At 40.2% G+C, this 15,529-nt stretch overlaps 1 protein-coding gene across 8 annotated transcripts in view; it reads right to left on the bottom strand.

Annotated features, from left to right (window-relative positions):
• Positions 1-15,529, bottom strand: part of SYNJ1 (synaptojanin 1) — an 85,583-nt gene that overhangs the window by 4,712 nt on the left and 65,342 nt on the right. For 2 of the 8 annotated variants that reach the window (XM_035017602.1, XM_035017608.1), the window contains exons 23-30: positions 12,183-12,392; positions 11,155-11,277; positions 10,556-10,594; positions 8,800-8,847; positions 7,507-7,545; positions 7,299-7,369; positions 5,270-5,378; positions 4,818-5,035 (exon numbers count right to left, since the gene is read on the bottom strand). In XM_035017602.1, the coding sequence (XP_034873493.1) occupies positions 4,818-5,035; positions 5,270-5,378; positions 7,299-7,369; positions 7,507-7,545; positions 8,800-8,847; positions 10,556-10,594; positions 11,155-11,277; positions 12,183-12,392 (857 nt within the window). The remainder of the gene's footprint in view (positions 1-4,817; positions 5,036-5,269; positions 5,379-7,298; positions 7,370-7,506; positions 7,546-8,799; positions 8,848-10,555; positions 10,595-11,154; positions 11,278-12,182; positions 12,393-15,529) is intronic. The other 6 variants (XM_035017603.1, XM_035017605.1, XM_035017604.1 and 3 more) reach the window with 6 other exon arrangements.

Raw genomic sequence — 15,529 nt, forward strand, 5'->3', positions numbered from 1 at the left:
AGGAGAATTTTATGCTTTGCACAGCTTAGAATAGCATGCCCTTGGCAAATGAATGCTCTACGTTTAAATATCTTTATTTTCATATATAAAAAAATTTGTTTTCAAAATACATTAAAGGTAATTTGATAGAAGCAGGATCATTTTACCCAATCAGACTTGAAATTACAATGAGAGCCACACCACCATTCACTCTATTAGAAATAATTTATAATCTAAGCAGGATTTATGATGAATTAACATTTTAAAAATGGTGGTATCTTTACAGAGAAAGGTGTTGGAAGGACCTTTAAATAATCCTGTTATAATAACTTTTATCTTTCTAAATCATCAGTTCTTCCTTACCAAAAATAATCTTGTTACTAAAATTCTTTGAAAAAAAAAAGCCCAAAATAAACCCAAGAAAAAAAGTTGAATCTTCTATTTATGTAGTTATGCCATTATTAAACCAAGACCCAGTTTGGTCTTGCCAAACAGACTTTCCAATACCTAGAGCTTACCTTCTTGAAGTTACACTTTTTAGTTTTGTTAATTTTCATAAAAAACAAAGCAAAAAAATGGTAAAGAATTAACAAGAACTAAAATGGTTCCTAAAAATTCAAAATACTAAGAAAAAAAAAGCAGGTTTATGGTATGATAATAGAATTTATTAATGTGGACAGGTGATTTTAAAAATGGGTGAAACTTTAGATGTATGAAGCAAAAGATTCATACATCTAATGTGCTAAGACAGATGAAAAGCACAGATAAGATTGAGAAAGATTCCGATACCTGTTACCCTGATGGTTGCTCCTGCTTTGAGAAAGGGAACACAGACATCAAAGGAAAGCGTTAGGAGGACAATCTGAGACCAACCAGCAACCCTAACAATTCAGTCTTCAAAATGCTTTTATTTCTATATTCGACACAGAACCTGAGGGCGGCAATATGTGCAGGTCATAGCATTCGTTCAAGAGACGACTCCAATTTCTTTTGTAATTTTGAATAAAAAATGTATCGTTAAATTAGGGCTCAAACTTTAATTTTGTCAGAGGTTGATGACTAGCCACTTCAACGTTTTGTTACTACAAAAATAATATCCCAAATAGGTTTTGGAGCTCTAAGATATTTTAAGCAGTCTGTTATGGACTGAATATTTGTGTCCCCGTCTCTGCCAATTTCATATGGTGAAGCCCTAACTCTCAGTGTGATGGTATTTGGATGTGGAGGCCTCTGGGGGGTGACTGGGGTTAGATGAGGCCAGGAGGGCGGGCCTCGTGAGGGATTTGTGCCCTCGTGAAAGGACACATCAGAGAGCTTGCTCTCTCCCCCACTGGAAACCCTGAGGAAAGGTCATGTAAGCACAGAGGGAGAAGCTGTCTGCAAGCTGGGAAAAGAACCCTCACCAGAACTCAACTGTGTTGGCATCCTGATCTCAGACTTCAAGCCTCCAGAGCTGTGAGAAGACACATTTCTGTTGTTTAAGCCACCCGGATTACGGTATTTTGTTATGGCAGCCCAAGAGGAGTGGGACAACAGTCACAAGATAGTTATCATCATTAGAGAAAATGTACAAAATGGCACCACTTGGCCAAGGTACTACCCTACCGAAAATCAGTATTTAACAAAATGATCAGGATCCAGGCATATTCTATATTACGCAAATTTTCAGAAGGATGATACTATCATTAATTCACCTCAGAATTTATTAGTTGTAAGGTACAAAAAATAAGAAACTGGACTGTATTTTTGTTGTTTAAAAATGAAATCATCTTTCCATAATATAGCAGTATTTTCTTTAATACAGTAGTCTCAAAAACAGTTTTGAGCAACTCTTCCTCAATATCTAAAGCTTACCTTATTTTAAAATACCAAAACTCATTTTTACAATTGAGAAAGTCACCACTCTGAAGTATATTAAGCATGCCTACTAAACATGAGACTCCTGAATTTAAACAAATACTTTCTCTATGATGTCGGGGTTACATGTCTCGGCTTCGGCACTGATAGAAGGTAGGAGGTATTGAATAGATCCAGAATGCTGAGATTTTCTACGTGGTCTCTTCCTTCCCTGTCAGCTCTCATGACAACGGTTAGGCAGTGAGGCTGTTCCTTTATCTCCTGTTGAATTTCCTAACTTCAGGTCCTTAGATGACAATCAGATGAGTAAGGTGCCAGACGTCAGGCAGAGAAGGGAGGCACTTCTCCATTCTGTACATGTTATATAATCATTTGAATTGGATGAATCTTTTCCATAGAGAATTAAAGAGTCAAAGACCATTTAAATAATAATAAAAAGTAAAGCTGGGCCATGTATGTTTTTATGTTTTAAATACCTTGTAGATTTTGGGCAGAATTAATAATAAAGACTTGTAAAAATTACTAAGTGTTCAATTCTAAGACTATTTCATGTATGACCAAAATATCAAATATATATTTTAAATTCTTATCCTTTTCAACCTATAGCTCTGGGAGATTTTTAAATTTTAGATATTTATTATTTTTTGAATAGGCATTATTTTTATGGTTCAAAATTCAAGAGGTACGAGAAGATAAAATGCCTCCCTTCCTTCCATCCCCCCCAGCACTCTCCTCTCCCTGGAGGACACTGTCAACCACTTTGTGATCCTTTCCAAAGACAGTCTGCACACAAACAAGACCCCCACTCCCCCAAGAAAGAAAAGTGTGTGTGTGTGTGTGTGTGTGTGTGTGTGTGAGATATATTTGGAGCAATCTGATACCAGTGACTGAGTAAAAAGAATATTTAGAATTTAAAACAAACATCTTTGGTAGTTTCAATAAAGTGGATAATACAAGATTCAAGGAGAACGTTCTCTACCAGGCCACACACGAAGCACATGCTGTCTGCCACCAAATCACCACACCCATTCCAATGAAAAACAGAAATCAAAACAATGGAAAATGACCTAAGAAAATGATAATGTGGTAGTCAAGGGAATATTTGTCCTATGGTACTTTTGTATTATTTTCTGCTGAAAACTGCAATCTTACTGGACAGTTTATTCTTTCTCAAGTTTTTCAGAGTACTGTATCTATGTTCATATTGGTCTAAGAATACTTAAACCGTTACAGACTTAGGAATTAAGGTTCAATTTTACTATGAAATAGATGCTCACTTTCTCTCTTAAAACAGTAGTAGAAAGCTCTAAGACAGCTAGTTTGAAAGTTTTTGCCCTCCAATTACATTTAAAAATTTTTTATTCAACATTCCTTTGGCTATTCCAAAATAGTTAAAAAAAATTTTTTTAAGATTTATTAGAGAGAGAGGGCGTGCATGTGTGTGCACACAGGGGAGGGGAAGGAAGAGGGAGAGAACCTCAAGCAGCCTCCTCTGGACCGATGAGCGCAGAGCCTGACATGGGGCTGGGTCCCAAGAATCCGAGATCATGATCTAAGCCGAAATCAAGAGTTGGATGCCCAACCAACTGAGTCACCCAAGCACCCTGCCCTCCAATTACATAAAAAAAAAAAAAAAAAAATACGATAGTAAACATTACAAGAAAATGAGAAGAAAAATTCAGGACTCACTAAATGTGGACTGGCAGAGAGAAAAGAATAATGGACATTTATTGTTTGAAGGATTGCTACAATTTTTTATATATAGCCAACACCCTCAATTTTCTGAACTAAAAAATGTAGAATACTTTATGATATTGATCAGCTTAAGAGAACATTTTATTTCTCTCAATTATATATACTTCCTCAGTTTTTATAAATGTGACCAATTGTCTGAGAAAGTGCTAAGTGCTAACAATATTCATTTTAAGACTCATGTTTACTTTAATATCTGTTTTTCACCATACAGAAGCATAAGAAGCTGTTAACTTCTGCCTACTAGCTGGACATCCCCAGATATCTGTAAAAATAGATATAAACTTTATTTATAAATGTGCTTAGGGGCATTTGCCAGTGTGTAATATTTGTGTATTGTAGATCTTTATGAAGTTTAAAAGCAGACTTATAAAACTTTACACACTTCTTTGGCCTTGATGGCATTTTCAAGTTAAAACTTTAGGATAAAGTAAATTGTAAGGCTGGACAACAAAAACTGTTCTTACTAAACATGAATTTTATTTTAGCAATTTTACTAGAATGTATATAACCAAACAAAGTAAAACCGCATCCAAATAAAATAAAACAATTTAACTTGCATGATTATCCCTGTATAAAAATAACTCTGTATATACACACTGGAAGTCTTTCCAATGTGAGGTCATGCTCGCATAGCAGAAGTCCTTGTGATCCTATGATCTTCACCCCTAAGGCAATGGCACTGCTTTCTGTGCAACACTAATGAGGTGACCTTATTTTTCTGATGGTTTCTACTTGGTCAATAAGCACACTGCTGCACAGCCAAAACATCTGAACTGGACCAGTGACTGACACGGAAATACCTGAGGACCCCAGGGCCAGCTCCACCACAGAAAAGGACTACTGCTTGCAGCTGGAGAAACAAAAGGATTACTCTCTGTTTACGGGAAATTAACCATACTGCCAATGGTAAGGCATCTCTCTCCAGAAAGTGAAAGCCAAAACTAATATATTAGCTGTGAACAACAAGAAAAATACACTCTGTTCGTCCTAATATGTTAACTATCCAAAGTAAAATGTGCATTTAAAAAAAATGAAAAAGTCACAAACACTTTAAATGTTAACAGGATAGAACAGCCTGGGAACCACCTGGAAATTCCCTCGAGCACCCGATTTTAAGCTTGCTCTCTGAGAACCCCTGATCTCAGCAAAAGGTTAATTAAGGTAAGTCTGTTCAAAGACTATTCCAAAGGCATCCAAGTGCAATCTTGTTCATTAGCGGGACTTACTTGTGGTTGTGACGAAGGCTCTGAAGGCAAGCTGTGGGACGACCTGCTCCGAGGGGGTGGCTGAGGCGGGGTTTCCAAGCTCGGCTGGGGGGCCGACTGAGGCAAAGGCGCTGCCATGGGGACAAGAGGCTCCTGCAGCTTCTGAACAGGCGGGGGCGGAGAAGGCTGCATAGGAAGGGCAGCCTGAGGCTTCAGCGGTTCAGGAAGAAGAACTGACCCTAAACAATGAATTTTCAGATGTTAGGTATTTTCTAGAAAACCACATTCTGTTCTTCCTTCCATGAGGTGTTGGGGGATTCTAGGCCCCCGTGCTCCCACCAAGCAGCCTCCTTTCTTGCGGCATGTAGAAGGAAGGCTATCCCCACTTGAGTATGTTGTAGAAGGTGAGAGGAGGGGACAAGGACACGTGAAAAAATTCAGAACAAAACTGGAATTTCTAATACAGGGTCTACCTTTCACTACTTCTGGTGGTTTGCTTTGGCTTTCGGGGGTCAGTCTTCCAGCAGATGCCCGAGCATGGCTCTGTGGGGCACTGATCACTCCAGCACGGGGCGGAATAGTCTAGAAATGGGAAAATAACATTTGAGACATTTACTTATTTTCAATAGATGAGATTTTGCAAAAATATTTGTTTTTGTATCTCATTTAGTCTCCTCTCTGGCATTAGCCCCCATCTTGTCATTTTAATTGCTCTCTATTTATAGTCATACAGTGTTAAGCTTTAAAACCTTTTTATTTTTGACTGTTTACTATGTGGCAGGCACGATGTTAATTAAGCACTATATAGGCATTTCCATTGCATCTTCGAAATTCCCCTCAGAGGTAAGTATTCTTTATCATCTCTATTTTAAATGAAGACGAAGAAATGTATACAACTTTGCCAAGGCTGTAAAGCTAGAAAGGAAACCAGGACCTGAACTCAGGTGTGACAAGCGGTGGGGGCCCCCCCCGCCCCTCCCCTGTGCAATGTGGCCTCAGTTGCAGCCAGGGATGGTGTGAAAGCTCACGAGGAGATGGAGACACGCATACGTGGAACAACTGAGACGTCTAAGAAAATCCACACCCTAAGATCATTTTTTTCAAACACAGAAGTAAAAACTCTTGGATGACTAACTCAACGTGCTAAATTAGATAACATTCAGAGGGACACCTGTGAGACATCTGTTGTCTATTTTCCTAAGTTTGCTGGAGGCTCTAAGCCCCTGTATTTCTTATTTCAGCACAAGTTATTATTGCAATCACAAAATCCTGACTTACCTTCCCTATTCTGATGGCATTAAACAGAATACATAAAGTGCTTGTGGGAAGTGTGCTGGCAAAGTCAGTGAAGAGCGACTGTCCCTTTATAAAAAAGAATGGGTAACAAATCCTCTAGCATCTGTATCCTACAGACACTATTTACCTATTTATTTATTTATTTACTGGGGAGAGAGAGAGAGAGAAAGAGAGTGTGTGCAAGCAAGCAGAGAAGGAGCAGCGGAGGGAGAGGGAGAGCGGGAATCTAAGTGGACTCCCTGCTCAGCGTGGAGCCTGACTCGGGGCTCCATCTCCCGACCCCAAGATCGCGACCTGAGCTGAAATCAAGAGTCGGACGCTCAACCGACTGCGCTGCCCAGGTGCCCCGCCACAGACCCTTTAATGCGGAGTGTAATATTACATGTAGTATGACATGTAGTAAAGGACTTTAAGGGTGCTTATTAACTAGACGGCTACAACAGGAAAGACAAAACTTTCTTAGAAAGGCTCTGACCATTTCTCACTAGGAATTAGAAGTGGTTTCATCAGAAGCAGCCTCTGCGCTTCTCCCGAGAGTACCGGCTCCTGGGTCCCACTCCTCAGTGAGGGGTCCCCCTGCAGTCCCAGGCACCACTGGACAAGCCACTGGTTCTGGTTTGCGTTTTCTTTTATTACTTACTTGTTAGATCCCAGAGAAAATTTTCATTTGGGTAAATATTAGAATAATTACGTGTATTAGAGAACATAGGCTAAACACAGAAAACCACAGATTTACAAGGAAGGGAAAAGCCCTGCGGTGCCATCTGTGCGCCTACTTTTCCTACCTTCAGAACCAGTTTTAGTACATGGACTCCCATCATAAATGTTCTTCCTCCAATCCAGTTTTAAAATCCTTCTTCTTGAAGGATGACTTCCTATCCTCATTAATTACTCAGATAATATCTTAAAAAGCTGCCCAAATACACTGCCCTCTCATAAATGTTGAGATTCTAAGTTATTTAGTGACCCTAATTACTGAAGTATATCACTTTTGTTCAAATAATAAAGTATATTTCGTTATTTTTGAAGAGTATGCTAAATGTTATCATTGAATGGTACCCTGGAAGTTATCAAGTGTCATTCCCTCATTTTAGCGTTGAGGAAACTAGGCCTTGACACGTGATTTTCCAAGATAACACACCTGACTGACAGCAAACCGGGACCTGGACCCTAAACCTGTTGGCCCCCAGGCTAGGTGCTGCCTACCGGTCTGGCTGCACTGTATCCAGCAGGTCCTGGGCCTGTGAGTCCTGCCTGAGGTGAAGGCTGATTGCGTCCTGAAACAAAGACATCACACCACGTATTTAGGTTTTTGGTTTTTTTTTTTAAAGAAAGAAACAAGAAACCACGTACTTATATCCCAAGTGTCTACATCCAGTTTTAAGGTTAAGTAGCTAAATTCAAGTGTTTTTACCTATATTATCTTTCCGTGTTGTTCCAGGGCTTTTGGGTGCTTTGAAGCGGGAAGGGGGAAAAAAATGAGTCATAAGTAAAGAATCAAGCAACACTGCATAACATCAGTTGGCTGTTCTGTTTCATTACCAGCACAAATGGGGGCATGAGATGGGAACCAAAGGTACCCTGCTTTGGATAATGATGAAGGCTATTATCCTTCCTCAAGGAAATGCCCCAAAAGAGAGAAAAATTAGAATACTCAGAGTGACATTTATGAGACAACTTAGCCCTCAGTCTGATATCTCACTTACAGGGTGACTTCTAAGGTGACCTTCCCAACAGAGTTCTCCCCTATGAACCTTGAAAACGTAAGGTCACAAGATGGGACCCTACTGCCTCTCCGAGTTTGGCAGACAAACTGCTCCCCAGCAAAACAGAGCATTTTCCAGGTTACACCAGGGGCTCCTAAGAACCCTGTTTTAGAGCTTCATGCTATAGATATCACTATCGATACAGGAATCTTACAATGAGGTATTTTAGATTTCTACAACAAAATCCTATGATTAAAGTAGAAGGCAGGCACATCTTACAACTAAGTATTTGCCTTATGGAAGACAGTGTTAATATGTGGTTCAAATTCACTAGAAAGGTATTGGACACATGAAATGAAATAAATCACTCTGGGGGTCAAAAGGAGCAGGGGGAACTATTACAGGTGGCATATCAAATTTATTCTTTTTTAAAGGAAATTCAAGTGCAACTGTCATATTAAATACATCGGCCCTTTGATAACTATTATCTTAATGAATGGCTTTTAGTCTTAATGGTCTTTTAAGCAAATTTAGGTAAGCATCATTATACATAAAAAATTTGTTATTTGAAATCACCCACAAAATACTTATTCTTGGACCTGAATTAATAGGGTTTAATGATAATTATTAATTTTTAAACCTTCAGAGTTGGTATAGTATATTTCTAAACATTTGATTTATTCTAAAAAGAATTTTGAAAGGCATTTTCTTAAAATAACATCGTACAGTAATTCCACATCCTAAGTAGATATGAAATATATACAAAACAGAGTACAATACAACATAAGAATCACAGGGAAATTAAACGGGTAACCCATTAGAAACTATCCGCAACACAGAATGAAAAGAGAAAAAGTACAAGGTTACACGGTGTACATAGGGGGAATGGGGAAGTTTACAGGCAGACTAAGGACAGATTTAGTGTGCCTTTAACACACTGGGGGGCTGACATTTAGAAGTGAGATGAGAGGTCCGTTTCTATGATGTAGAAGTCTTGTTACCTTCCATCTCTCGCCTAGCTGCCCCAGGACTGGGCGGGGCTCCAACACCTTTTTAGAGAAAGAACAGAAGCTGTGTATTGTTCAGGGCCCACAGCACAGAATGAAAGGCAGGCACACAAAACAATTTCTGCGTTCAACTGACTTTTGCAAAAAGGTTTACTGCTTTACATTTCTTCAAAGATATCAATACAAACCAAAGTGACTTTAGAAGCCTAGCCCAAACCCCAGGCCTCCCTTTCCTCAAACAGGATAGAAAGGGGATGACAATTTTCTTCCTATATCAGAGATTATGAGCTGTAGGAAATTTTAAAATATCTTAATGAAAGCCTTTACTTTATGATCATCTCATTATATTCACAGTTAAATCACTAATAAAAGCTCTAATATTTGACAGTCAAAAAGGAAAAAGAAATCATAGTATCGATTTCATTTTAAATTTCTATTAGACTATATTAGTTTCTTAGAAGTTAGTTTTTGATGCATTATTTTAAGAAAACTCTAAAGGTACTGTAATGACTTTCTCTAAGTTACTGCCTTAAAGGAGTTACTGGTTTATAAGGTTCAAAAAATAAGGTGCAAACATTGCCTGCAAAAGAATTATGAAAAGAAGCAATTTTTAAAAATTAAGTCAGATTTCTAAGTTTGATATAACTTTTCACAAGTTCATTTAAAAATTCATTTTCTGTACGTTGTTTTCCTAATTAAAGGAAGCGGTTAAGTAGAAATTATCGTAAAAATATAAACAAAAGCAGGAGTTCAAAATGAGAAAAATTAATGTTTTTTGAAAGTCAATGGAAAAAATTATCATCCAGCAGCATTCTGCAGAAGCTGTTCAAGCTGAAATAATTGGGCTATACTTTTTATACAAAGTCCTTAAAATCTACATAGCAGCAGAGACAACCTGTGATACCACGTGACTCGGTCAGCAACGGCATCAGGCAGCCAGAGTAGAAAAAGAATGACCACACAGGTATAATGAGTGGGCCTTAACAGTATTATCAGTGGATCTGTGAAGGCTCTTCTGCAGAACTATGATAACCTGCCTCATCCTCTCTTAGAATTAGATTAAATGAACTTGTCAAATACATACCGCCAACTGACTTTTGTGAGAAATTTTCATGTAAGCCAAAGTACACTTTTTTTAAAAAGTGACCCATTTGTTAATAAAAATTTCCTTATTGAAAAAAATAAAATCATTCTCATGTTAAAAAAAAAGCGAAGCATGAGTTTTATGACAAGTTATGATAAAGCCGTACAAAATGAAAGATATATTTCAGATAATTATAGCTTTAAGTTGCATTCCCAGGAAATTCTGCTAATCACTAGATTTGCTAAGTTTCTAGAAAAGGAAAGTACTAGTGCATCACTAATCACTAATCAAGTACTTGGAAAATGTTCTATATTTACTGTATCTGAATTCCTTTCAAAATTACGGTGATTTGGGGGAATTAAATCTGTGTAATCAAAATAACTATATTTATTAAGAAAAAGTGTATCAGTCCTTGATGAGAAACTCAACTATGTCTACCTGGAGAATGGTAGCCTGTATCAGGCCTACTCACTAACGAAACTAAACTCTGATCTTTTACTTAACAGGAATATAATGGAAGTTTGGAGCTACTTTTAACTTGGAGTATAAATATCATTCACTATGGCTTTTATCAAACAAATCTAAAATGTCTTTCTGTTACAGGGATCAAACTCTAAAACATGAATGAACCAAGATGCATATATTATAACAAATATAAATGGTTACCTCCGAATTCTTTTCTAGCAGGTGCAGGACTCCTAGCCCCTTATAGTTCATAAGAAAATATGCAGCGGAAAGGAAAGGACATTAAATAAAGAACTGAAATGTCAAAGACTTACTATAGTATTCATAATGTTAAATGTCATGTAGGAACTACAAACTAGTATCTCGGTACTATAAAAAAGCTATTATTTAATGCAAATACTTCTAACAATTTAAGTAACGGCACTATACTCACTTAAAAAGAATATTTAAGCAAATATATAAAACTTTATCATAAATAAGTATATGTATGTTCTTCAGTTCTAATTATATGTTTTACAGAAATTAGTACAACTACATCAGATTAGCAAAAATAAAACGAACATTTGTTTTGCACACCTGTAAGAAGGCAGCTAGCTAGAAAAACCTACTACAGAAATCTAGTCGGGAAACACTCTTTTTACCTGTTCTGTTGTTCCTCAGAGAAAGGCTCAGGCAGAACAACAACGGTACAAAAACAATAAAATCTAGAAGCTCGAGGTTTGAAGACACGCAAAACATTTTAAAATAGAATGGAGGAAGATTTTCAATCTAGCAGAAATGGAAATCAAATGGTTGGTTACCTGAAGGTGGAGGTGGTCTCTGGGGGGGAGCAGGGCGTGCAGGAGGAGCAACCGGGCGGGGAGGAGGAGGCCTCTTGGGCTCTAGGGGCTGAGACTCTCTTGGCAGAGTGTCAATAGGAGAACCTAAAAAAGTACATGAGGTAAGATCAGGTTCCACGTGGGTGTGAGCATGTGAGTATGGTACTTCCCAATACATATGACAGATTCTCGATTCTTGATTTTGCTCATTTTCTCCATTTGTTCTGTAATGTACTGACATGCATTTTTACTATCAATAACATAAGCAGTTCTGCCATTAAAGTCCCCTTTGGTACCATGGAAGCAAGAGTGCTGTAGCTCCATGTGGACACCTTACCAAAGCCCCAGGTGCTGAGAGCTGATTTACTGAGTGGCCCGATCAAGAGGGCACAAAGCGTTGGTTGAATAAGGTCATTTGCAGTCTGCTGGCCCATACAGAGAAGAAAAAAGGAGTCTCTTCTTTTCTCTACACCTTAGCTTATCTTGAATTTATCTAATGAAGCCAGTCCTCTAAGAGTAGTATGGGAGAACTGGAGAAATTTACGAAATGGAAGACATTTTCTGGAGATGTTGGTAAGCATAGAACAGTGATTTAGTCATGCGATATAACAACTTCCAGGACAAATCTTCCAACTTTGGAGGAGTAATGACTCTTAAATTTGAACTCAAAAAAAATTTTTTGTCTCTTTTTGCTTCATACCATAATAGAGGTTATGTATAAATAGATACTTAAGCCCAGATGGTAATGAGTTCTTAACTGCACTTACAGAAAAACATCAATTTTAAGACATGGATCAACCTCATAGGAAAAAAGGTTTAAGAAAAATTCTCATCTGATGAAAGTGATGATGAGTTACCTTCCTTTCCATTTAGGGCTTACCATCTACAGGCTTCCTCTTTTGTATGCATAGAAAACACAGTACAGATCCAAAGGCATCAGAGATTTGACCATATAAAATCAAACAGATCAGCTAGGGAAAGTCACAGAAAACCTGAAATAAAATACACACTTTGTGAAGTTGGGTGCCCAGGAGTTCTCGATGGTGCTCGACTTGGTCTTACGGGAAGGGAAGGTACGGGGCCCTCTGATATGGTCGGTGACTGGCAGGGACTGGTCCGGGGTGAAGAGCTTGGGGAAGTGCCAAGGCCAGAACTTGAAGACGGCTGCAGGTGCTGGGGAAGAATTTCCTCAACTTCAGCACTGTAGTCATCGACATCACCTAAGGAAACAAGGTTATTAAAATTACCACCATTTTCACTTTCTCAGAGATTGTTTTTACCAATCCAGGTTTCAAGGGGTTCGTTATGACATTGCAAACATGCAGAGGTTAAGCATGTTGTTAAACTGTAAAGATAGCCTATTACCTCAGAGCATCAGGATGTCCGTGGTGACTAACACCTGGAGCGGGGTTGACACAAGTGGTTTCAATATTCCACTGAGCAGCTATCTCAGGGCTGGCTGACTCAAAAGTTTACTGCTCTCCTTTCCTTCCAAACCTTTCTACTTGCTGCACGGAACTGCTCCCTCCCCACTCTGGGGGAGTCCTCAACTCAGCTCCAGCCCTTAGAGTAGACAGGCTCTCAGACAGCTACATACCCTTCCCCAAAAGTCTCCTCACCACTCCTTCCCCTGTGCTCCCCTGAGGCCCCCCCATCTCCCTCCTTTCCTCAGGGTTGGAAAGTAGAGTCAGGTTCCCCTTGCAACCTGATTCCAATTTCAGAACATTAATCCTCCAATCCTGAATAAAAAGGTCTACTTCTTTGAGCCTATGCCTGCAGGAATTTATGTTAACGCTCTCCACACCCACTTGCTGCCATAATCTCCAACCTCCATCCTTCTGGTGACTTGAACCCATTCACTGAGGACTAAGCAGAGAGCAGGATGACAGTCGGGTCCCACCATCTCTCTGGGTGACATCAAAATCCATGTAGACAACACATCAACAACTGAAAAACCTTGGTCTTGTCCTTACACATTCTTCCACTCAAACACACACAGCCCTCCCAATTGCACTAGCTCTGAGATAATACTCAAAACACTAGCTCCCAGCCTTTCAGTTCTGTCCTTCAGTGACTCTTCCCTCTTGGGACTTTATCAGGATCCAGGCCTTTGATCCCTCTCCTTTTAGCCCCGATGCCACTCTGCTTCTCTGAGTCTGTCTTCGGATTCGATGGCACTTCACCTTGGCCACCCCCACGCACCTTCTGTCCCACGGGCATCAGTTCGATCACCACACCTGGGCTGCTGAGTGCTGCTGCTGGAGAGAATCCCGTGGTGCTGACGATTGCAGTCACATTCGGTTTGCAATTTTCAGCCTCCTCTGGGATCCCAAAGCTGCCTGGCAATTTCGTGATTGGCTCTCCGCAACCCCCCACTCCCTTCTCAGGAGCTTTATCTTGAAACTTCTCAACTCTCCTGAGACTGTGGGTTGCCCTACTCCTGTAGATAACCTCAGCTTTTAACACTTCTCAGAGGAGAGAGAAGTCTTTCTTTCTTTTCTTTCCTTCCTTCCTTCCTTCTTTCTTTCCTTTCCTTTCCTTTCCTTTCCTTTCCCTTTCTTTCTTTCTTTCTTTCTCTCTCTCTCTCTCTCTCTCTCTCTCTCTCTCTCTCTCTTTCTTTCTTTCTTTCTTTCTTTGACAGAGAGAAACACAGCGAGAGAGGGAACACAAGCAGGGGAAGTGGGAGAGGGAGAAGCAGGCTTCCCGCTGAGCCAGGAGCCTGATGTGGGGCATGATCCCAGGATGGGATCATGCCCTGAGCCGAAGGCAGATGCTTAACGACTGAGCCACCCAGGCGCCCCATCAGAGGAGAGAGAAGTCTTAAGATGGGACCCCCTTCCCACAACCTGCTGCCAAGCTGGAGTCTAATCCCATGGTTGCACTCGGGTTTTTGTGGTTCTGCCCCCCCACTCCATTTTCTCAGTGACCTGCTCTATCACCCCTTCTGCCCTGCTGGTCCCCAACACTGTCAGCCCTTACCATGGCATGAAGACCTCTTAAGCCTCTCTCATTTCAAACAGCACTCCCTGGATCCCCAATCTCCCTGGAACAACTGCTCCTCACACTCCGCAGCCCCCATCTTAGCTTCTTTAAAGAGCTGTCTATAGACACTCTCTCCACTTCTTCACCTTCTATCCACACCTCAATTTACCACCATCTGGCCTCATCGCTGCACTGAAAGTACTCTCATGAGTGTCACCAACAGCCTCCTTCACTGTTCTTAAATCCAAAGGGCAAGTTGTGGTCCCCATTTCTCCTCCTCTCCCTGTGACACAGGACTCCATTGACTATGCCTTCCTTGTTACCATTTCTTTCCTTGATTTTTAGGCCCATCTCTTGGCTCTCTGACATTGCTAGTTGTTTCTTTTCATTTTCCTTTTGTGAGCAGTTGCCTTCTGCCTGTCTTTAAAATCTGGGGTTCTCTGTTCATTCCCAGGACCAGTTTTCTCCCATCTCTATACAGTCCTTCTGGCCAAGCTAATGACAACCCGTGACTTGAGCTGCTATCAGAGCTGCCCTGTGAGCCCAGAGCTCTGCGGAGCACCTGCCTCACACACCCACAGTCCACATGTGGGCCCAGCAGTCTCCTAAGACACCTCAGTTCAACATGATCCAGACCAAATTCATCTTCCACCCCACACCGCTCCCCTGCTTGATTTCTTTTCTCTCCCTTTACTCCCTCATGAGCGTACTTACAGAAGAGCTTTGAGCCTTCTCCCCCTTTGGTCCCTGCACATTCCTTCTTCCTGGCTCACCCTTTCCACCTTCCCTCATCTAATTCTCACCCAGTCTTTAGATTCTCAACTCAAATTTCAATTTCTCTGGGAAACCTTTCCCTGCTTCCCAAATCCGAGGTGGGCAACTGTCCCATGAACTACCACAGCATTGTTCATGACTGCATCTGTCACCTGACTCTCATTGCCTGCTCACTGGTAACACTGCTAAGCTAGGAGTTCTGGAAGGACAAGGATGATATCTGTTGAATTTTCAGCACCTAGTACGTACCCGGCACATCCAAGGTAGGACATAAATGTATGGACTAAGCCAACGAATGAAAAGAGAAACATGAAAGCTGGAGTTGTCTTGTACGGCGCTCAACTCTTAAATGTGTTACCTGGAATGTATGCAGCTTCACAGTATGATATATTGTCATTTTATAAACTAAGGGATGCACTGTCATGGGAAATATGCTAGAATAACACAGCACATAGCATGAGAAAGCACCTGCATTTCTTGATTACATTTAAGGAAATTATTATCCAGATAACTAGGTACTTTAAACGCTAAATATGAAATGGCCACATTTATATGGGTCCATTCAAATGCATGTGCTCTTAGCCTCCTTGAGAATCTTTTT

Source organism: Mirounga leonina, unplaced genomic scaffold, assembly GCF_011800145.1.
Source record: "Mirounga leonina isolate KUSES-001 unplaced genomic scaffold, KU_Mleo_1.0 Mir_172, whole genome shotgun sequence".
NCBI classification, from domain to species: domain Eukaryota; kingdom Metazoa; phylum Chordata; class Mammalia; order Carnivora; family Phocidae; genus Mirounga; species Mirounga leonina.